General features: G+C 39.7%; 1 protein-coding gene and 1 pseudogene across 2 annotated transcripts; one reads left to right on the forward strand and one right to left on the reverse strand.

Moving 5' to 3' along the window:
* The first annotated feature begins 1,369 nt into the window (after nt 1-1,369).
* LOC110578471 lies at nt 1,370-2,355 on the forward strand (annotated as a pseudogene).
* Nucleotides 2,356-11,558: 9,203 nt separating this feature from the next.
* On the reverse strand, nt 11,559-23,213 carry CTSK (cathepsin K). Of its 2 annotated transcripts, XM_021688130.2 has the most exons (8): nt 22,960-23,205; nt 20,819-20,942; nt 20,227-20,349; nt 19,986-20,141; nt 18,810-19,028; nt 14,485-14,650; nt 14,139-14,244; nt 11,559-12,278 (listed from the first exon to the last, which is right to left on the reverse strand). In XM_021688130.2, exons 2-8 carry the CDS (start codon nt 20,939-20,941, stop codon nt 12,179-12,181), a joined length of 993 nt encoding a protein of 330 aa, XP_021543805.1. In that variant the 5' UTR covers nt 20,942; nt 22,960-23,205; the 3' UTR covers nt 11,559-12,178. The 2 variants fall into 2 exon arrangements, with proteins under 2 accessions (XP_021543805.1, XP_021543806.1); XM_021688131.2 differs by lacking the exon at nt 14,139-14,244 and having other exon boundaries at nt 22,960-23,213.
* Between the last annotated feature and the right edge of the window lie 116 nt (nt 23,214-23,329).

The raw sequence follows: 23,329 nt of genomic DNA on the forward strand, positions 1-23,329 counted from the left end.
TCTCACTGTGTCTCTGTCAAATAAATAAATAAAATCTTAAAAAAAAAAAAGTCCATAAAAAATAGAGTATTTATTTATTATTTTTTAAAGATTTTATTTATTTATTTATTTATTTGAGAGAGAGAGAGAGAGCACAAGCAGGGGGAGTGGGAGAGGGAGAAGCAGGCTTCCCGCTGGGCAGGGAGCCGGATGCGGGGCTCCATCCCAGAACCCTGGGATCATGACCTGAGCCGAAGGCAGATGCTTAACTGACTGAGCCACCCAGGCATCCCCCCAAAAATATAGTATTAAAATACACTGAGTGAACATGTTATTACACAGTCCACCCTGTGTACATTTAATGCATTTTATAAAATTAAAATCATCCTGCAACATTTTACAGCTGTAAATTGGGTTTTTGTATGGTAGCTTCCTTGGAAATGGGGCACCCTTGCCATTGCAAATTTATTTAGCTACAGATGGTCCATGACTTACAATTTTTCAACTTTATGATGGTGCAAAAGCGATATGCATTCAGTAGATACCTTACTTCAAATTTTGAATTTTGATCTTTTCCTGGGCTAGTGATGTGTGGTGCGATACTCCCTGGTGATGCTGGATAGCAGCAGGGAGATGCAGCTGTGTGTCAGCCACACGGTCACGAGGCTAAGCAGCCGATGCACTTGTAACTATCCTGTGCCCACACAGCCATTTTGTTTCTCACCTTCAGTACAGTATTCATTAAATATCCAACACTTTATTATAAAATAAGCTTTGTGTTAATGTTGTTACCCAGTTGTAGGCTGATATGAGTGTCCTGAGCATGTTTAAAGTAGGCAAGGCTAAGCTATGGTGTTCAGTAGGTTAGACGTATTAAATGCACTTTCAACTACAATATTTTCAACTTATGATAGGTTTATGTGGATGTTACCCCATCATAAGTTGATGATGATCTGTAGAGAGATTAAAAACAAACAAAAAAACAAGGAAATCTGCTGTAGTACATTTCTAAATCTTACCTAATTCTTAGAATGCTGCCTCCCTTCTTCTATCACAGATGATCACAGATAAGCATCTGAATGATATGGAAAAGGGAAATGAAAGCAGAATAAGGAAGCTTAGTGCCTTGTCCAGGTTTTAGTCACCCTCTTTTAGCCTCACATCCTTTCAAAGTTAGATCACTTATTACTGACCCTTCTGCCGAAGAAATACACAAGATGAGATGAATTCCCTTAATAGAGTATAGGAGACTAGAAAATTAATTACCTTTATGTTAAAATTATCCAGTTCACACTTTGAGGAATGAAAACAGGGCTCTCTGCTCCTCTTCCATTCGACAGACAGCTGCATCCTCTGGTGCAGGGCCAGCTGCGTCCATCCTGGAAACACAATGGTGTAGGTCAGAGTAAGAGGATTTGGCTGTATTTGGCACCTGCTCACCGGGGCTGCTTTTAACTCTGGCAAAGTGGATATTGTTGCCATTAATGACCTCTTCATTGACCTCAACTACATAGTCTACATATTCTGGTATGACTCCACCCCTGGCTAATTCAACAGCACAGTTAAAGCTGAGAATGGGAAACTTGTCATCAATGGAAAGCCCATCTCCCATCTTCCAGGAGCAAGATCCACCACCATCAAATGGGGTGATGCTTGTGCTGAGTATATTGTAGAGTCCACTGGGGTCTTCACCACCATGGAGAAGGCTGGGGCTCACTTGAAGGGTGGGGCCAAGAGGGTCATCATCTCTGCCCCTTTTAATGCCCCCATGTTTGTGATGGGTGTGAACCATGAGAATTATGACAACTCTCTCAAGATAGTCAAAAGTGCCTCCTGCACCACCAACTGCTTGGCCTCACTGGCCAAGGTCATCCATGACAAAGTTGGCATTGTGGAGGGACACATGACCACAATCCATGCCATCACTGTCACCCAGAAGACGGTGGATGGCCCCTCTGGGAAGCTGTGCCGTGATGGCCAAGGGCATCCCTTCTTCTACTGGTGTTGCCAAGGCTATAGGCAAGGTCATCCCTGAGCTGAATGAGAAGCTCACTGGCATGGCCTTCCGTGTCCCCACCCACGATATGTCAAGTCATGGATCTGACCTGCCACCTGGAGAAAGCTGCCAAATACAATGACATCAAGAAGGTGGTGAAACAGGCATTGGAGGGCCCCCTCAAGGGCATGGTGGACTACACTGAGGATGAGATTGTCTCCTGCGATTTTAGCAGTGACACCCTTTCTTCCATCTTCGATGCCGGGGCTGGCGTTGCTCTCAAAGACCACTTTGCCAAGCTCATTTCCTGGTGTGACAATGAATTTGGCTACAGCAACGGGATGTTGGACCTTATGGTTCATATGGCCTCCAAGGAGTAAGAGCCCCCTGGACCACCAGTCCCAGTGAGAGCAAGAGAGAGAGGCCCTCAGCAGCTGGGGAGTCCTTGCCCCAACTCATCCCCCAACATGCTGAGAATCTCCCGAACTCTACACAATTTCCATCCCAGAACCCCTGAGAAGGGGAGGGGCTTGGGGAGCCCTATCCTGGCATGTGCCATCAATAAAGTATGCTCTACCCAGCCAAAAAAAAAAAAAAAAAAACAAGAAAGAAAGAAAGAGAAAGAAACAGCATTCTTGAATCATTGGGAAAAATAGAAATGTTCTAAATTAAAAATATACATTAATTCTAATACTTTCTGTATAGATTATCTGCTTGGTGCATTTTTCACTGGAAATATTTGATCCCAGTGGATGTCCCCCATTATCCTGGGTCCGTCTTTGCTTCTTTCTGTCACCTGGCAATGTTTGCTCTAAGGAGGAAGGTTAATTTTACCAAGAGATCATCTTTTTTTTTTTTTAAAGTAATCTCTACACCCAATGTGGGGCTCAAACACACAACCCCAAGATCAAGAGTCGTTCACTCCACTGACTAAGCCAGCCAGGTGCCCCAATTTTACCAAGAGATCAAAACAAGACATAACTAAGGAGCACTTGGGGTGCCAAAGATAAGATCTTTCCTCCAAGTGTATAATGGGTGTGACATACTTGATGCATTAACAATCAATTGCAAAGTAAGTCACAATAAATTTGTTAGTAGTAATAAAGTACCACAATTTGCAAGTGATATATTTAAGAATTAAAGCAGATTCAGGTTATCTCTGTAATAACATCACTTTGATATAAGTGCATTTCAATATGTTGTCTGAGAAGAGGAAAGGGGAGAGTTTATAGATATCTACCAGAGACTGACATTATTTTGTGAATGTATCATGAAAATGTCATAAATGTGAACAGCATCTGTCTTCTCTTCAGTGGTGAAGCATCTGCTTTCAGTTCAGGTCATGATCCTGGAGTCCCCAGGTCAAGCCCTGCATCAGGCTCCCTGCTGGGCGGCCCTCTGTCACTCCCCCTGCTCATCCTCTCTCAAATAAATAAAGTCTTAAAATAAAATACCTGAGCCAAAGGATGTCTGACAGTGTAAATTATTTTTGTCAATTAGCTTCCATTTCCCCTTCTTGTGGCAATAGAAGGGGATTTTAAAATGGGGACCATCCCCCAAAACACACACACTCCTAGATTTTAGAAGCAACTTCACCCTTAGTTCCAGGGATGGGTGTATGTCAAGATTAGCCTGTCAAAGCTTTGCATCCCTTTGGCTGGAAAAAAATTTTTTTTGGCTGTGGTAACCAGCAGAAGGAATTGAACCTTTTATGAAAACTATGTTGCCAAAGAAACCCAAGCCTAACAGTCTGTTGCTTGTCTAGGCTCCCAGCTTGTACCACAGCTGAAGTTGGGTAGTCTCCAGAAAGGGCATTTTCCCTATGCCCACTTCTGGCATAGCCATGAAGAATAAGGACAAGCAAGATCATCTAGCAGGAAGAACCAGAGGTCATGGTGGACAATAAGGAAGATCCTTATAGATGACAGACATGGAGATTCCCAATTGGCTGGCCAAGAAACTCACTCCACCACCAGGGAGAATCTTCCATATTCCTGCCTAGAAGGATATAATATATGCTGGAGAATAATGATAGCTGTGTGCTATTTCCATCGACTCTTCCCTTCCCAGAGTTAGACTTTTCATTGTAGTTACCTGTTTCTTCTTCATCATCATTTTTTAGATATATTAGATATTAGATAAGTTTTAGGTTGCCTGGCCTCAAGGGGCCATTTCCAAATTGATGAATAAGACTACATACATCAGCCAAAAAATCCTGGTCTTATAGCTGAGCACAACAACCAGATAAAGCCCTGGGTTTTCTCTCTGGGAAGGGGGCATTGGTAAGTACTTTTTTATATAGGCATGAACATTTAAAAGAAAGTATTTTATTAAGTAATCTCTAACCCTCAGCGTGGGGCTTAAACCATGACCCTGAGATCAAGAGTTCCATGCTCTTCTGACTGAGCCAGCCAGGCGTCCCTAGACATGAACATTTTTTAACAACAACCATTTTACCCCTTATTTCCTTTTCAGCAGAATTCTTATTTTCTTTAGAGAAATACTCTTCATAGGGCCATGGGCTGAAATGAAGTCAGGGAGGTAGCCTAAGACCAGATCATACTTGTAGCCACTTAAGAATTTTGTATTATATTCTAAATTCGCTAAAATATAAGCTCCGAGAGGTCATGGATTTTTGTCACTGCTGAATTCCCAGAACAGTGCCTAGCTTCTTAAATGAAAGTATAGTGGGAGGGCTTTACACAGGGAAGTGATGTGGTTTGTTGTACAGAGAATATAGTGTGGGCTACAGTAAAGCAGTGTTACATGGGAGTGGGGGGTTAGTGGGGCTACCACAGAAGCCCAGGTGAGAAATGATGGGGACTTTAACTGGGGGGTCATGGTAGAGGTAAAGGAGTGGCCAGATTCACATATTTTGAAGATGAAGGGACAGAATTTGCTAATATAGGCCATAAGAAAAGTAGAGAAGATAGGAATAACAAACAGTGATTGAGCAATGTTTAGTTCAAAATTACATGGCTGGATAATAAAGTTTTCAGTAGTCCCCAGAACTTCTCTGATTCTTTTAAAAAAATTTGTGATAAAATACACATAAAATTTACCATTTTAATAATTTTTAAGTATACAACTTAGTGGCATTACGTACATTCACAATGTTGTGTAACCATCACCACTATCTATTTCTAGAACTTTTTTTTAATAGATGATTTTTTTAGAGTTCTAGATTTACAGCAAAATTAAGCAGAAAATAGAGAATTCCAAAATATTCTTTTTTAAAAAGATTTTATTTATTTGAGAGACAGAGAAAGCACAATCAGGAGGAGGGGCAGAGGAAGAGGGAGAGGGAGAAGCAGACTCCCCACTAAGTGGGGAGCCCAATGTGGGGTTTGATCCCAGGACCCCAAGATCATGACCTGAGCCAAAGTCAGACACTTAACCAACTGAGCCAGCCAGGCATCCCCCAATACATTCTTTGTCCCCATAAATCCACGACCTCCCCTTAGAACCCTTTCATCATTCCAAACAGAAATGTTGCACCCATTAAACCGTATCTCACTATTCTACCCCCTCCCCAGCCTCTCCAAATAACTATAGCCTATTCTACTTTATGTCCCTAAATTTGCCTATTTTAAATGCCTTATATAAGTGGAGTTGTTAGTCCTTTTGTGTCTGGTTTATTTCACTTATCATGTTTTCAGTGTTCTTCCATGCCATAGTATGTATCAGTTATCATGTTGTAGTATGTAGTATATAAAATTTAATTCTTTTTGAAGGCTGAATAATATTCCATTGTATGTGTATACCACATTTTCTTTATCCATTCATCTGTTGGTGGAGACTTGAGTTGTTTCTGCTTTTTGGCTATTGTGAATAATGCTGTGAAGAACACTGGTGTGCAATATCTGTTTGAGTCCCTGATTTCAATTCTTTTAGATATATATCTGGAATGGAATTGCTAGATCATAAGGTAAATCTATGTTTAATTGAGGAACCATCATATTGTTTACACAGCAGTTGCACCATTTTACATTCCCACCAGCAATGTTCCAGAGTTTCAATTTTTCCACATGCTTGCCATACTTAATATTTTCTGTCGTAATAGCCATTCTGTTTCATAATAGCCCCATGTGAAATGGCATCTCATGGTTTTGATTTGCACTTCCCTAATGGTGAGCATATTTTCACATGTTTATTGACCATCTCTGTATCTTTTGAGAAATGTCTATTTAAGTCCTTTGCCCAGTTTTACATTGGGCTGTTTTGCTGTTGTTGAGTTCTAGGAATTCTTTATATATTCTGGATATTATTAGATATCTGATTTGCAAAAATTTCTCCCATTCTGTGGGTTATCTTTCACTATTTTGAGTGACAGTTTGATGCACACTTTTTAATGTTGATGAAATCTATTTATCTGTTTTCTTCTTTTGTTGCTTGTACTTGTGGTGTCATGTCTCAAGAGCCAAGATTTAGCCCTGTATTTTTTTCTAAGAGTTTTAGTTTTAGCTCTTAGATTTTTAAACCATTTTGAATTAATTTTGTGTATGATGTGAGGTAGCATTCCAACTTTTTCTTTTACACGTGATTATTCACTTGTCCCAGCACCATTGTTGAAAAGACCATTCTTTCACCCTTGAATTGTCTTGGCACCCTTATTGAAACACAATTGAACATAAATAAAAGAGTTTATTTCTATATTCTTAATTCTATTCCATTGATCTGTAGCTTCTTGACAGTAATACACTGTCTTGATTACTGTTGGTTTGCAGTAAATTTTGAAATTTGGAAGTGTGAGTCCTCCAACTTTATTCTTTTTCAAGATTGGTTTAGCTATTCTTGGTCCCTTGGATGTCTGTATGATTTTAGTGTCAGCTTGTTAATTTCTACAGAGAAGCCAGCTGGGATTTTGATAGGGATTCTTTTGAATCTATAGATCAATTTGGGGAATACTGCTGTCTTAATATTATCTTCCAACCCATGAACATGGGATGTCTTTCCATTTATTTAGGTCTTCTGAAATTCTTTCACCAGTGTTTTGTAGTTTTCAGAGTGTAAGTTTTGCACTTTAGTTAGATTTGTTCCTAAGTATTTTATTTTTTATGCTATTGTAAATGGCATTTTCCTTTTCTTGTTAAGATTTTATTTATTTATTTGACAGAGAGAGAGAGAGAGTGCACAAGCAGGGGGAGCGGCAGGCAGAGGGAGAAGTAGGCTCCCCACTGAGCAGAGAGCCTGATGCTGGGCTCCATCCCAGGACCCCGGGATCATGACCCAAGCCTAAGGCAGACGCTTAACTGACTGGGCCACCCAGGCGCCCCAATGGCATTTTTTCTTGATTTCATTTTCAGTTTGTTCATTGCTACTGTATAGAAATAAAATTAATTTACTGATCTTGTACCCTGCAATTTTGCTGAGCTCATCTATTAGTTCTAATAGTTTTTTAGTTAATTCCTTAGAATTTTCTATATATACAATCTTGTCATCTGCAAAAGCATAGCATCTTTACCCTGCAAATCTATATATAGAAAGAGTCTCAGGAAACCAAGCCTTTAAGCTTAGGTTTCACCCAGAAGTAAAGAACTGGTTCCTGAAGTCCTTGGACAAACTCAGCTTATAAATATTATGAAGCCTGTCAATGATTCATAAAGGCTTTCCAAGAGCTGAAGAACCTGAACTTTCAGCCAAAAGGGTATGTACTGTAAAAAGAATAAAACTTCCAGGATTTCTAGAATATCTGTGCCACTAAAAGTTTAATGGGCTGTCACTTGTAAGTTTTCATTCCTCGTCGAAGGATAGTGAGAAACAGGGCATATTGCAGGGGTTAAACACACTAGGACCTTAGATTCAGAAAGAACAAGCTATCAGCCAAATCTAGAGTATGAGACATTCTACTGGGCAAATGATCTGGCTTCTCCATGAAATCAATTATAAGAAGAAAAAAAAAGTATGTGTGTTGGGGGAGTGCAAGTAGGGATGTGATTGTCAAAGAATACAGTACACTTAATAACAACTAAGTGCAATGTGTAAAACTGTTTGGATACTGATTTGAATAAACTAACAGTAAAAAGACACCTTTAAACAACTGGAAAAATTTAAAAATGGACTGAATAGTAAATGACAGTAAGAAACAATTGTTAATTTTGTTTGGCATGCTAATAGCATGGTGATTATATAAAAAAAATCCTCCGAGATGTATAATGACTATGAGTGAAATGATATCTGGGGTTTGCTTTAAAATACTAAATTAAAAAAAAATGGAAGAGGAATGGATGACATAAGATTGGAAAATGTTGATAATTGTTCAAGATGGATAATGGGTACATGAGGCTTCACTCTGCTACTCTCTCTCCTTTTGTATATGTTTAAAATGTTCCATAACATAAAGTTAAAAATAATGATAAAATGTGTAAAAGGAGACAGAAAAACAAAAGACCTGTGTATGAGTCCTGGCTCAGCCATTTACTAGCTAGCTTATCTTGGGCAAGCTATTTGACATCTGTAAAATACCAATAACAAGAGTACTATGTGTAAGGCATTTAACATGGTATAAGCTGCATAGTAAAGCTCAATAAATGTTAGCTAATATTGTTATTATTAAAGAAATAAAAAATTATATGACAGATTTAAATGTATGATCACTAAAACTTATGTTAAAATATCAATTTTAATTGCAGTCTTTTTTGTAACTGAGAACACTGGAAATACAAATTTTGACTTATTGGGATTCAGTTAAATTAATTGGAATTCCATGCATCTATAAAAATAATAACATTTCTAGGTCAGGATCTATCAACTCTAGCATCATTTTGGAAGTTTTATCTAATGCAAACAGAAAGGAAGAAATTAGAGATAAAAATCAGGAAGAAGAGGGTAAAATTTACCTCTGTGGGTGATACACTTGTGTATTAAAAAAAATCCAAGAGAATCAACTGAAAAATGTATAAACAAAAAGAGAATTCAAGGTAAGGTATCTGAGTATAAAAACTAACATAACAGAAATCAACAGCTTTGGGCACCTGGGTGGCTCAGTTGGTTGAGTGGCTGCCTTCAGCTCAGGTCATAATCCTGGAGTCCCTGGATCGAGTCCCACATCGGGCTCCGGGCTTGGCAGGGAGTCTGCTTTGTCCTCTGACCCTCCCCCCTTTCATGTGCTCTCTCTTTCTCATTCTCTCTCTCTCAAATAAATAAAATCTTAAAAAAAAAAAAAGAAATCAAGAGCTTTCAAATATACATCTAATTAGAAATTATGTTGGAAAAGACCCCATTTAAACTGCAAAGATAAAAAAAAAACCTGCGAAAAATAATAATAAAAGATAAACATCCTGGGTTGCAAAAAGGTTAGCAAGAAATGGGCAATATCTTTAAGGGCACAAAAGAATACTTGAAAAAATATAAAGGTATTTCTTATTCTCAGATAGTACGAGTCAGTAGTATAAAGAGGTCAATTTTCCCTAATTAAGATATAAATTTAACATGATCTAAATAAAAATACTAGCAGGATTTTTGATAAATTGACAAGCTGATTCTAAAGAGCACATGGAAAAAATAAAAAGCAAGAATATTCAGGAAGAATTCTAGAAAAGGAGGGTAATAAGAGGAAGACTAATCCATTAGATATGAAAACAGTATAAATGTATGATACTGATCAAGTATACATATTAATGTACCAGGATAGAAAATCTAGATATAAATTCACATACATACAGGAACAGAGTAAATTTGTTGTTCACATATCCGTACAAAAGGAAATTCTAAAGAATGTTCTTTAGGGCGCCTGGGTGGCTCATTCGTTAAGCGTCTGCCTTCGGCTCAGGTCATGATCCCAGGGTCCTGGGATCGAGCCCTGCATCGGGCTCCCTGCTCCACAGGAAGCCTGCTTCTCCCTCTCCCACTCCCCCTGCTTGTGTTCCCTCTCTCGCTGTCTCTCTCTGTCAAATAAATAAATAAAATCTTTAAAATAAATAAATAAATAAATAAATAAAAGAATGTTCTTTAGGCAGAAGGAAAAAATCCCAGATCAAAATGACAGAACAGTTTGGATTTGCCCAGTGGGGAGTCAGACATCTCTCAAGCTCATCTTTAGCACTTCCAAAGCTCAACAAAAACTACTTGCAGATTGCTGAAAGTTCTCTTTCATGCCCATATATTTGAATATGCTATCCTTTGGGCATGGAAGGCCTTTTCCCACCTTCCCATCTGCCAAACTCATACTTAACCTTCAAAAAAGTTCAGGAGTCATTCTTCTGTGCAGTATTCTTTCTTTGAGAAGAAACAGAATATGTGCTGTGTCTCCTAAATGTTGACTTTTCTCCAATTTCTTGCATCTCCATTTTGTTCTCCATCTGTTATTTGTTCTTTACAACACTGCCTGACAGAGGGATGTTGCTAAAATATAGATCTGATCATGTCTGTCTCCTGCTCAAAAATATTTGATGTCCACTAAATGCCTGTGTATCTATAAAATAAAGCATGAAGTTCTTGAGACATAGAAGGCATTCAAGGCCTTCCAGGATTTAACTCCAATCCACATTGCTCACCTCAGTTCTACTATAGATGCCTTTGCACCCTATTCTTGGGTCACACCAGCCCTCACCATTCCTGCAGCTCTCTAGGCGCCTCTGTTCACCCAAGATTTTCTGCCCGATATTCCCTCCCTCCCTCCCCCTACCTCATCCCCACACCCATTTTTCTGCCCATTCAGATCTTTCAAAGCTCTTTTCTCATTGAAGCCTCATCTAAAATCCTATTAAGAATTAATGATTCATTCCTGAGCTTGCATAATAGTATTTATTTCATTATGGGTGGTGTTGTTTATATGTCTGTCACTAGTCTATAACATTCTTGAGGTCAGAGCCATGTCTTACTAATTTGTTTCATCCTCCTACCCTTAAATACACTGCTTACCACAGGGTAATAAATATTTACACACAAAAATAAATAATTTTTGTGTAGAATGAAATAAAATAGTGCCTGATACCTGATAAATATTGAATAAGTGTGAACTCTTTCTAGTGGTGATAATAGGTGCTCAATAAACATTTTGTGAAAAATGGCAAAACTGGTTGTGCTGATTTATTATTTTTAGTCAGCCACTTTCTTTTAGCGTTAATACTGCTTAGAAACCATTATAAAGAGTTTTAGTGTCCTCTTTTGATGACAGCAAATGTTTAGATTGTAGAACCTCAGAAAGGGCCTTAAGATATTTTTCAAGACCCAGGTTTATGTGTCACTTAATCTGGTTCCCCTACAGATAGAATTAAATATTGAAGTCTCCTTATATCCATGGAATCCCTGAAATTTAGAAAGTTCTTAGTACATAGTTAGCACTTCATAAATGTTGAAGATGAACAAAATAAAGGAATTAGGATGAACTGTTTATGTGAGAGACTCTCCAAGCAAACTGGGAGCACATCAAATATAAGGAATACATATTTTTTGTTTTTGTTTTGTTTTAAAGTTTTATTTATTTAAATAATCTCTACACCCAACATGGGGCTCAAACTTACAACCCCAAGATCAAGAGTTGCACACTCCTCCAACTGAGCCAGGCAGGCGCCTCAAATATATGTTTTTTCCCCCATATTTCTGTCTCCAGCACCTAGCAAAGTATCTGACACAAAATGAATGTTTACTAAATAGGTATTTATTAAATTAGAGACAAGAGATAAATACTTGGTTTACTTTAAAAATGCAAAGAAGGAAAAAGAAAACACATTTCTTGTATCAAATAAACTTGTACCAAAGATCTATGAACAGATTTATGAACTGGGATGGAAAACATAGAAATTTCTATCTTCAGGATATAGAAGAAGTGAACTTGGAGACTGAGAGGTCAGGTCACCTTATTCCTCTAGGTGGTTAAAGCTAACTAGTCACTGTGAATGAGAATCTACCTGAAGATCTCTAGCCTCTGATTTTGCACAGCATCAGCCCCCAGGACAACAGTCCGCAGGACAATAGTCCACAGGACAACAGTCCACAGGCTGTGTCACACCTCCTAGCCTAAGAATGCACACCTGTTAGGGAAATTCCTACTGCGGCCACAGTGAAAAATAAAGGCCTTGGGTGGAGAGAAGGAAAGTAGTAGGGGTGTCACTTGAAGCACAAGTGGGGAAATTGAATGGACAATCTCTACATTGCTACATCTGCTTCAAGAAAAGCACACCGACTCCCTTGCAAAGTACATTAGTATGTCGCACCATCGTGGAAGGAATGGAGAAGCAGGATGAGGTTGGCTGGCTGAAGTCACATCTTGGGGAAGCTGGCCAGGTTGGCAATGCCACAAGCGTTGTTCTTATTCCGAGCCATGAGGATATAGCCTTTGTTTCCCCAGTTTTCTCCCCAGCTGTAGGACCAATGAAGGAAAATACTTAGTACCCTCAGTTTGTTTATTCATTAAAACACTTACTGACCATTGTGCTAGGTACTGATGGTATAAAAAAATGAATAAAACAGTTTTTACCTTTGAAGAGTTTAAAGGAATGAAGAGGAGGCATAATGTTCTATGGGGCTTCAAAGGTAGGAGAGACTGCTTGTGATCAACGGATCAAAAAAGGCTTAATTCAAGAGGTAGCATTTGAAGTAAGCCCAAAGAAATGGGATGCCAGCAGAGGAATATTAAATGAATACTAGAGGCAGGAAAGCATGGGACGTGTGTTAAGATCATGTGGCTGAAAAATAGGGTGCCTCACAGGCACATAGTAGGAGATACGTCTGGAAAGGTAGATTGAGATCCGGTTGAATTATCTTTACTGCCAGCCTGAAGAATTCGACTCTGTGGCCCATCCTAGTGGAGGAGACACTGAAAGTTTCAAATTGGGAGTGTAACATGGTCCAATTCCTGTTTAAGGAAGTGTAATCTTGAAAACATGAGTCTAGAGCATAAGAAAGAAATAACAGAGGCTGAAGCAGGTGATCTTGGTCTTAGTGGGTAAACCCAAAAGGAGAGATGAATGAAACTATGAGAATGAATTAGATTGCTAAGGAAAAAAGTGGAGAAAATGGAAGACAAGGGGGCATGGGAGAGGAGACTGGTCTATATATCTTCCTAAATTGTTTTCAGTCTTTCCCCCAACCAGCAAATTCTCCAGTTACCCAATACATTTTATTTAAGACCCGCACCCTACTCCTATTCCCTTCTCTAGGAGTCTCCAGTGATCCTGATCCTGCTTAAGTGTGTCCCTTATTCCTCCCAGCAATCTTGGATGCAGGCTCCACCCTTGGCACCTGACCAGGAAAGGACAGAGTAAGTACTTGGGGCTGGGAGTCAAGAAAGGGGGAAGACAGGACAGAAGCTGTGAGAGAAGGAGCACCTTCTTAGAAAGGTGCTTGGGTTCAGCCTTAGTTGGGATGGTGATCTACACAGTCTACCCTGCCAGTCCTCTAGGCAGCAGCCCCACTTGCTTATAGCACTGTTTTGGCCTGTGAACTCCCCAGTGTTTAGGACTCCCATTCCCTGGAGGCACTAAGGACAGAAAGTTTAGTTAGTGTTGTTGCCAGGCTGGTATTGGCCAATGAGGAAAGGAAAAGTATAATTCTCATTAAGTCTGCCCCCCAAAGTCACAAGGGGCTAAAGAGAAATGGGGAACCGAAGTACTGTGTAGTTTTATTTATTCCCAACAATAGGGAAGGAAACACTAATTTTTGTTGTTGTTGTCATATCTACTTTCCAAAAAGTGTTTCTCTTCACAGACTTCAAAATCTTCGGCCAGTTTTTATATATGTTATCCTAAGTATATCTGGACAGGCAAAAAGTTGCACAAGAGGATACTAAACCTTTACATTGGTTCCTTACTGCTTTCAAACAGACTGAAGATGGAAAGCTTCCTAAGAAACTGATCACCTTGTAGGAAAAAAGAAAGAAAAAACTACATAATTCTAAACCTTCTGCTGGTTTCTTGGTGCTACTGTATCTTCTGGTTAGTTAGGTCTTTCTTAGGGGGCTCTGAGATCACTGAAGGCAAACATTCTGTTCCTTTCTGTACAACTAAGCACCTTGCATGTGGAGCAGCCGCCCGACACAGACTCTGAGTACTACTGTCTGGCCATTAAATGTTAGAATTAATAGCCTCTAATTGGGAAGGCAGAACTAAAAAGTCTGAGACAACCTTCTCCTGAAGTGAGAGAAAGAAATATTGGGAAATTGGAGTTGAGGTTGAGTGTTAACAGGGTGACTGCGTGACAAACTTAGTATCCCCATCATTACCTGTTTTTAATGATCCAGTGCTTGTTTCCTTTCTGGATGCCATAGCCCACTGCCAACACCGCATGGTTCAGATTATCGCTATTACAGTTTTCATCATAGTACACACCTAGGAAACAAACTATCAAGGTGAAGCTTTCTGCAGTCCAAGGGCCACCCTATAGAATCCTGCCCTGTCAAGAGGATTGGTGACAGAGAGATGGCTGCACTGTAGCAGCTGTTCCATTTCCCTCGGTCAGACTCAGTCTAAATGCGGAAACTAAGTACTGCAAATGCTCAGTGGCCTTCGAGAAGGTGCCAAGCCCACATAAGAGATGGTTGATTGTGCTCTCTAGGAACAGATCCTTACCTTTGCTGTAAAACTGAAAGGAGGTCAGGCTTGCATCGATGGCCACAGAGACGGGTCCCACTCGGGCCACTGCCCTCTTCAGGGCCTTCTCATTCCCCACAGGGATCTCTCTGTACCCTCTGCACTTAGCAGCCTTGCCTGTTGGGTTGTACATACAACTTTCATCCTGGAAAAAAAGGAGGTTAAAACAGGACTAGGACAAAGCAGCAGGCCAGGAACTGGTGGGTGAGAAACTCCACCAATGCTCTGAGTGATGTCAGCGAACTGACAGGGGAAGCAGACCTAGAGTCTTTAGAGAGGGTCTGTTCTCCCCTCACCATTTTAGACAACTATAAAAAAAGAACATGAAAAAGTGGATACCTTGCACATACAGAAAAATCAGCTCTCGGTAGTTTTAAATCATAAATGTGAAAGAAAACATTGTCAAACTTAAGAGAGAGAACATTTTATTCCCTCAGGGTAGAGACAGATTTCTGGAACAAGGTGCTTTTAAAAGCACAGATCATATTCTGGCCATGTAGTACGTGTAAGCCTCAGAGGGCAGGGAGTCACCAGCTGCTCTGTGGGGAGGAGGCCAAAGCCAAGGCCCAGCTAGAGGGAAGACCTGGGCCCCATATATATATATACCAGGAGAACTAGTATGAGGCAAAGAGTTTTGGCTTGTGCTCTTGAAAGCACATAACATGTCATTAAAGCAAATTAAAAAGGAACTTAGCAATTTAGTCTGTGGATTTCCAACATTATGTTCTGGAGGTCCAGTTAAGAATAATATGTTTCATTGGCAAGCCACAGTTACGAAGTCTTATGGCAAACCATGTCAAGGTGGTGTATTCTTTTTGGCAATTCATTTTCCTTCAGACTACCCCTTCAAAACCCTAAAGTTGAATCTATAAGAACACGTTATCTAACTATTAACAATAATGGCAGCATTTGACATGATATTCTAAGATTACAGTAGTCTCCTGTCTTAATTTCTCAGGATTCCTTTGTTTTCTGCCATATAATCCAAACCTTGATGCCTCCTAGTGCCAAAAACTGTGCAAATCTATAAGTAAATAAAAATATCTTGGGAATGGATTTGGAAGAATGTCATGTGATGATACTTTGAAGTCAGAATAAGCTGCATTATGGCTGGAATGAACTTAAATTACTATATTACCTGACTGCTGCTCTATCAGATCTCTTTTCAAGTTTTATTTTTCTTTACTTCCCTCCATTCATTCATGTGTTAATATGAGAAGTTCTTTTAGTTTTAGATAATAACTTCTTTTAAAAACTGTAAAGTAGATATAAGCTCAAGATTCATAATATTAAAAAAAATAGAATATGGGTGTGCCTGCCTGGCTCAATCGGTAGAACATGTGACTCTTGATCTTGGGGTTGTGAGTTAGAGCCCCACGTTGGGTGTGGAGATTACTTAAAGATAAAAATCTTAAAAAAAATAATAAATAAAATAAAAATGGAGTATGTGTCTTATATGGCTCATTCTTCATTTTAATTGATTATGAGACCAAAATCATTCCACATTGCTCTCAAATGTTGAAGAGATCATTTGAGGGGGCAGGAGAACAGAAATTAGAAGTCAGATGCTCTTTCTATTCCAAATTAAGGTTTCAGATATTATGTAAATTTCATTTATTCAAACTGTCTGAGCTATTAAAGTGTCTCTCAACAAACTGATTAATATAGTACCATGTAATCGATATAAGCTGTCAATGGATGAGTAATCAACTATTAGTTCTGGTATTTAATTTCTTTTTCTTTAACATAGTTACACAATCCTTTAAATTGGCTGCCTGGATTAATCAATATGGAAAAAATTGTAAACGTATACCTGGTTTGGGGTGGGGGTTTTTTTGTATATACTGTTGGGATTTAATTTTTTTATGATTTATTTATTTGAGAGAGAGAGTGAGAGAGCGTGAGTGGAACGGGCAGAGGGAGAGGGAGACAAAGTCTCAAGCAGACTCCACACTAAGCATGGAGCCCTTTGCAGGGCTCAATCTCACAATCCTGAGATCATGACCTGACCTAAAACCAAGAGTCTGACACTCAACCAACTGTGCCACCCAGGTGCCCCAGAATTTACATTTTTTATATCAAGTGACAACAAAAAGTCATCAAAAGAATAACAATTTAAAAAAGAATATTTTGGGGTGCCTGGGTGGCTCAGTTGGTTAAGTGTCTGTCTTCCCCTCAGGTCATGATCTCAAGGTCCTGGGATGGAGCCCCACATCAGACTCTCTGCTCAGTGGGGAATCTGCTTCTCCCTCTCCCTCTGTGCTCGTGTGTGTGTGCTCTCTCTCTCTCTCAAAGAAACATATAAATCTTTAAAAAAATAAAATTAAAAAATAAAAAAGAATATTTTGCCACACTCAGGTTATCTTACTGACTGGCCTGATGTAGTCAGAATTTAAAAGCTAATCTGTTAGGGCAGCTTTAGTATGGTGCCCTAAAGTTAGCACCTTATTGTAAGTAGCAGCTCCAGAATTCAAATATGGACTTAGGACCCAGGTGTTCTGAAAATTGTATACGGATTAAAGAATTTTCTTTTTTAGGTACAAACTCTAATTTCTCTGCCTTGTATACCTGATAGCTAAAAAACCACAACATGGAATAATAATGGGATGAAATTTACAAATTAATGTCTGTTTTGGTGTGGCCAATGTCCATGAAAATATGTTGAAGTGACTTTACTATATAGGTTGTTGAGTATCCAGTGAAATGGATTTGTTCAGTCATTTACATTAATGAGCATTTATTACAACAGACATAATTTGAGATAATTAAACATGAATGAATAAAACTCATTGCTACTGGATTTTTTTAAAGACACAAATTACAAAGGAAAATAATTTTACTAGTCTGAAATTAAGAACTTTACTGATTTGAAAGATATAAAAAGACAAATGTTCAAAAAAAAAAAGACAAATGTTCACCTAAAACACACACAGTATTCATATCAGATATCTTTTTAAAATTCCTAAAAATCAGTGAGAAAGAGAAAAACAACCTAATTAAAAATGTACAAAAGATATAAACAGTCAATTCACTGAAGAAGAAATGCAGATGGCCAGAAAAACATTAAACATACTAATGAAGATGGGAATCAATGGGAATTCTTATACAATTCACGTGGGAACATAAATGTTTCCAAACAATTTGGTAAACAATTTGTCATTATCTAATAAAGTTGAAGATGCATGTACCCTAAGACTCAGACAATTCTGTTCCAAGGTATTATATTCTACTAAAGAAAATCTTCCACATTTACACAGAAGACATGTTGGAAATGTTTGCAGCAGATGAACTGATAGAGTAGATAAATCTTGGCGCTGCTACATGACAAGTGGTATGAATCTGAGCATGCTATTTTATCTCCTTCAGTGTCAATTTCCTCACCTATAAAGTGAGGATAAGTTTACCTTACATGTCTGTTATGAAAATTAAATGGGAAAATGAACTAAGCACATGGCTTAGTACATAGTAGCCATCAATCTTTTTTTAAGCTTTTATCTATTTACTTGAGAGAGAGTGAGTGAGAGAGAAAGAGAGAGAACAAGTGCGGGGGGGGGGGGGCAGAGGGACAAGCAGACTCCCCCATGAGCGCAGAGCCTGACGCAGGGCTTGACCCCAGGACCCCAAGATCATGACCTGAGCAGAAGTCAGATGCTTAGCCAAAAGCCACCCAGGTGCCCTGTAGCCATCATTCTTATTATTCAAACTTGCTATCTCTGCTTCAAAAGCTTCTATTGCAAAAGCCCTATGCAACCCTATTATCTATCAACCCCATGTATATAAAAGCCCTTAAATCTTCCTTTTAGATAAGAAAGGTCTCCTTCCTATTACTAACTGAGGAAGTGAATTAATCTCTAAAGTTAAAAACAAGTATGAAGCAACTTATGTTTTCTCTCATTTTGTACATGTCAGCATGTTAACTTACATAATTTACATAAACATTCCCAAAACTCATGCTGAGATCATGCAAAATAAAGGCACATGATTCAGTAAATTAGTGGGGCAGGTTTGGGATCTGTGACAGGAGTGGAGGAGCTGAGCAGGAGGTTGCGGAGGCATACTCAGATGTCTGTGGGGTCACCTGTGCTGTTTTCTCCAGGGCAAAGAGACAGAGTTATGGTGGCCTAAGCCCCCCAAATCTGGGCTGTGGCAATCTTCTTGGCCTTCTCTGGGAAATTATCCTATCAAGAAGGCAGGATAGGGGAACAGAAAACAGTATTTCTGGACTTGTTTCCAGTATAAAATATCATGTTGGGGGAACGGGGAGCCTTTACTCTGAGCTGTGTAACTGTGTGGTGCGGTCTCACCTGTCCCACATATGGGTAGGCATCTTCAGAGTCAATGCCCCGGTTCTTCTGCACATACTGGAAGGCATTGGTCATGTAGCCCCCTCCGCAGCCATCATTCTCAGAAACACAGTCCACCAGGTTCTGCGGACTCAGATTTAAGAGTTTGCCAGTTTTCTTCTTGAGTTGGCCCTCCAGGGCACCCACAGAGCTAAAAGCCCAACAGGAACCACACTGACCCTGAGAGGCATAACAGAGCAACTATCAATCACTGCTGTTCACCTTTTTGTTTCTTCCCTCTAAACTGCCTGATGAAATTCCAGCACACATGTCCCCTTTTCTATGAAGTCTTCCTATTTCCCTTTGTTTAATATTTGTTATATTTTTCTATTGTTTTTGTTTGCATTGATAACTATTGTTACCATTGTTACCATTGGCTGTAGTGGAGTGGAGCACTGGCTTTGCAACCCACAAGATCTGTGACCTTGGGGAGGTTACTAAACGTCTCTGTGCCTTATCTGTAAAATGTGGATGATTACTCAATTATGGATTATGGAGATTTAAAAAGTTAATTCATGTAAAGGATTTAGAAGTTTCTGACACACAACAATCTCTCAAAAAGTGCTATTACTATTAGTGTTTGTTCAGCTAGATTATACATTTTTCTTTCTTCCCTGTTCTATTTTTTAGGACTGAGGATTTCTTGAGGACACGGGTTATGTCTTAGTCATCTTGAATCTCCACCGCCTAGCACTATACCTGGTGGGTTCTGAAAAAGATGTTTGTTGAATGAATGTTAACTCAGTTGTTGATCTGGTTGATATAATCAGCATTGTTAAGATTGAGGGGAAAGTGGCATCCTCCTGCTGGTGAGAGTGTTAAGATCGTAAAAAAAATTTTTTTGGAAATGGTTCCCTGTGACCTAGCAGTTCCAATTTTAGGGTTTATTTTGCATAAATATTTGCACATGTATATGAAAACATATGCACAAGGGTGCTTACAGCAATACTACTTGTAAAAAAGAAAAAAACAAACAACATAAATGTACAAAAATAGGCGATGACTTAAATAACAGAATAGGCTATATTCTCTTAGCACTGGGAGAGATCACTTAATTCCTTGCCCTCTCTTCCTAGTTCCCTCCTACCTTAAGAACAAAGAAGCAGAAAGAGGTCATGCCAGGAGAAAGGAGGGTACCTGGTTCTTGACAGGAGTAACATATCCTTTCTTTCGATAGTCAATGGAGTCTGGAGCTCTGCTTTCCCAGTCTGGGATATAGAAGGTATCATTACTGTGGGAATGAGAGGGGGGTACTTTGAGTCCGGTCATCTTCTGAACCACCTCTTCACTGGTCTGGGATGAAGAACAAAAAGGCAAGGCATTAGCAGGGAACTAAGGCAAACAGGGCAAGTAGGCCAGGAGCTGAGGTTCAACTCACCATGTCCCCCAAGTGGTTCATGGCCAGTTCATATGTATGGACACCAAGAGAGGCCTCAAGATTATGGATGGAAATATGCTTCAAGTTTTTTTCCCAAATTAAACGCCGAGAGATTTCATCCACCTAAACAGAGCATAGTCAGTACAGGCACAGACTGTGTCCTGTGTATAAAGTTACATAAGTAATACTGTGGAGGTTTTTAGGAGAGAAGATGAAACTTACAATCATACAGAGTTTACAGTCTAATTGGGGAACTCACCATGGAATTATTAAGAGCATATAAAAAGAAATATGCAAACAAATACAAAAAACAGAATGCAAAGCTCTGGAGAGATGTACAGAAAATTGCTTATGGATGAATAGCATTAATCTGAGAAGACTTCCCCAAAGAGAAATGTGACAAAGGTCAGAACTTGAGGGAGGGTGAGTCAAGGAGTAGGAATGAAACTGTATGTTAAGTTAGAGAACAGGGGCAGGTTTCCTTGGTTGGAGTGGTTAAGGTATTCAGATTGAAGAAGGGAGTCTGGAAATTAAGACTTGAGGTCTCCAGTTCCAGCTCCCCAACCATGCTCCCCTCCAGGTCCCCAGGCACCTTGCTGTTATACTGCTTCCCGTAGGTCTTCTTCCATAGCTCCCATTGGGTGTCCAGTATCTCCTCAGGATATAGAGCAAAGCTTGCCATGGGCAGCAGCAGAAGAACCTCGAGCCCCCACATCCTGGGGAAGGGGATAATTAGGGGAGATTCTTCTGTTTGCCAAGGGGAACCTCAGCTCCTGGCCTATTTGCCCTGTTTGCCTTAGTTCCCTGCTAATGCCTTGCCTTTTTGTTCTTCATCCCAGACCAGTGAAGAGGTGGTTCAGAAGATGACTGGACTCAAAGTACCCCCCTCTCATTCCCACAGTAATGATACCTTCTATATCCCAGACCTGGAAAGCAGAGCTCCAGACTCCATTGACTATCGAAAGAAAGGATATGTTACTCCTGTCAAGAACCAGGTACCCTCCTTTCTCCTGGCATGACCTCTTTCTGCTTCTTTGTTCTTAAGGTAGGAGGGAACTAGGAAGAGAGGGCAAGGAATTAAGTGATCTCTCCCAGTGCTAAGAGAATATAGCCTATTCTGTTATTTAAGTCATCACCTATTTTTGTACATTTATGTTTTTTCTTTTTTACAAGTAGTATTGCTGTAAGCACCCTTGTGCATATGTTTTCATGTACATGTGCAAATGAAACAGCTGGAGCTATATTCCCAGACAGGTGGTTCTTAACCTTTGGGAGTCATGGACTCCTTTGAGAAGCTAATAAAATATTGTAACCCATTATAGTCCCATTCACCCGAAAAATGCATGCACACATAATAATTCTGAGGAAATCATGAACCCAAAGATAAGAAGGTCTTCCTTGGGACCATGATGCAAAGGAAAACAAGGATTTATAAGGAAAGAATACAAAGAATTGAGGGTGATTTGCATATGATAAACAATGATAGGAAGGGTCTGGGTTTGGACTGGGTGCTGATACATCTTGTTCCAAGTATTTTGACCTAGGGAGATTACACTTACACACACACACACACACACACAAAACCAGAAATGGGATAGAAAAAGGACAGTCAGAATGGACTCTTACACTTACACACACACACACACACACACACACACAAAACCAGAAATGGAATAGAAAAAGGACCGTCAGAATGGACTCAGCACTTGTTTCCTCCAATGTCCCCTGCAGACTTGAAGGAGATGGACAAGGCTGGAGGCTGGAAGGGGGTTGGAGAATACACAAAGGAGAGATTTCCAGCTAAGTTTTGCTTCCTGATCATTTCTTCAAGGCATTATTTACTCCCTTGCCCCAAATTGATACTTTCCCAGATCTTGCCAGGAGAGGATCCGGAACAGCTGACAGTATTTCCTATTCTCTCGATGTTTACTGTCTCCTTAGTCTTTTGCATTTGTTCCTCCTTTCTCTTCCTGCTCCCTCCTCAGGCGGGAAACTGCCCCTAATCTCAACCAGATGCTGTGGGCAGTAAAGTTTTTCTTTCTTTTCCTGACAACAAAAAACCTCTGTGATTGCCTCAGAGGCCAAAAAGCTTCAGAACCAAAGTTTGTTAGAAGAATGTAAGACAAAAAAGCAGTGTTCTATGATCATTAAATTCACAGCTTTCAGTTTACTCTAGCTTCACTCATTTCTTACAGCGGCTTGCTTAATTCCGTGTTCCTCATTTTAAGAACAATTTACAGTCGAAGCAAGTTATACAGCTTGCATCATTTTTTATTTTACAGTCCCATTTTTGTGTAATCTTTACAGACTGGCAAAACATTCAACAAGACATTTAATATCTGGAGTGTTAAGGGCTTTGAGACAGTGTATAAAAGCACCTCTGGGCACCAGTCCTCCTCCCTGCTAGTAAGTTAACCCTTTTGGTACCTTTGGCCAAAACAGAAAACCCTACAAGGAGAGGCCACTCTTTAAGGGATGGGCAAAGGATTCCCCATATCCTTAGCTTTCACTAACAACTATGTATACATACATATAAATCGTAGCAGGAATCCTAAAGATTTCCAGGCAAATTTTATTTGGCCAGGAAATGACCTAAGATGGGCATATTGCTGTTTTCACCTACACAGCCTACAAATCTCAACCTTATCCCCAAGTCACTACATCCCCAATACCCCTAAGATGGAGAAAGGAAGGAATGAGAAGCTAAAAGATCTAGCAAGTAGAAAATGTTACCTTCTGATAGGGATCTGTACTCTGGGCTCCGTTCGCTGGGGAGTGTGGCTATGTGGGCGGATGACTAGGGGTGCTGGATTTATTCCATCAGGATTGCGGAAGTCAGTTTCAGCTGTGGGCTGGAAAATTTGAATAGGAGAGGGAGGCGGGGAAAGAAATGCTGAGAGAAGCAGGGTTGGGGAGGGAAGGAGGCAGCGGATTTGCAGTCTATCTGTGTGAGTGTGGAGTGTGTGCGCCAGGGTGGAGAGTTGCTAGGTATTTAGTTTCACATGACTATCTTTGAGGGCAGACAAGACTTCAATACACATTACACAAGTTGGGGCTTACCTTCACTTTGATGGTTAATAGGACACAGTCCTGGTCTCCCCCA

This window comes from Neomonachus schauinslandi, chromosome 4, assembly GCF_002201575.2.
Source record: "Neomonachus schauinslandi chromosome 4, ASM220157v2, whole genome shotgun sequence".
Classification (NCBI taxonomy): Eukaryota; Metazoa; Chordata; class Mammalia; order Carnivora; family Phocidae; genus Neomonachus; species Neomonachus schauinslandi.

Excerpts from the sequence above, each read along its gene's own strand:
- CTSK (XM_021688131.2), bottom strand. The coding sequence starts at position 20,941 with ATGTGGGGGCTCGAGGTTCTTCTGCTGCTGCCCATGGCAAGCTTTGCT. Across the intron at positions 14,651-18,809 it reads CCTACCCATATGTGGGACAG|GATGAAAGTTGTATGTACAA; the intron begins GTGAGACCGCAC and ends CTTTTTTTCCAG. Across the intron at positions 12,279-14,484 it reads CTTTCAGTTTTACAGCAAAG|CTGGGGAGAAAACTGGGGAA; the intron begins GTAAGGATCTGT and ends TTGGTCCTACAG.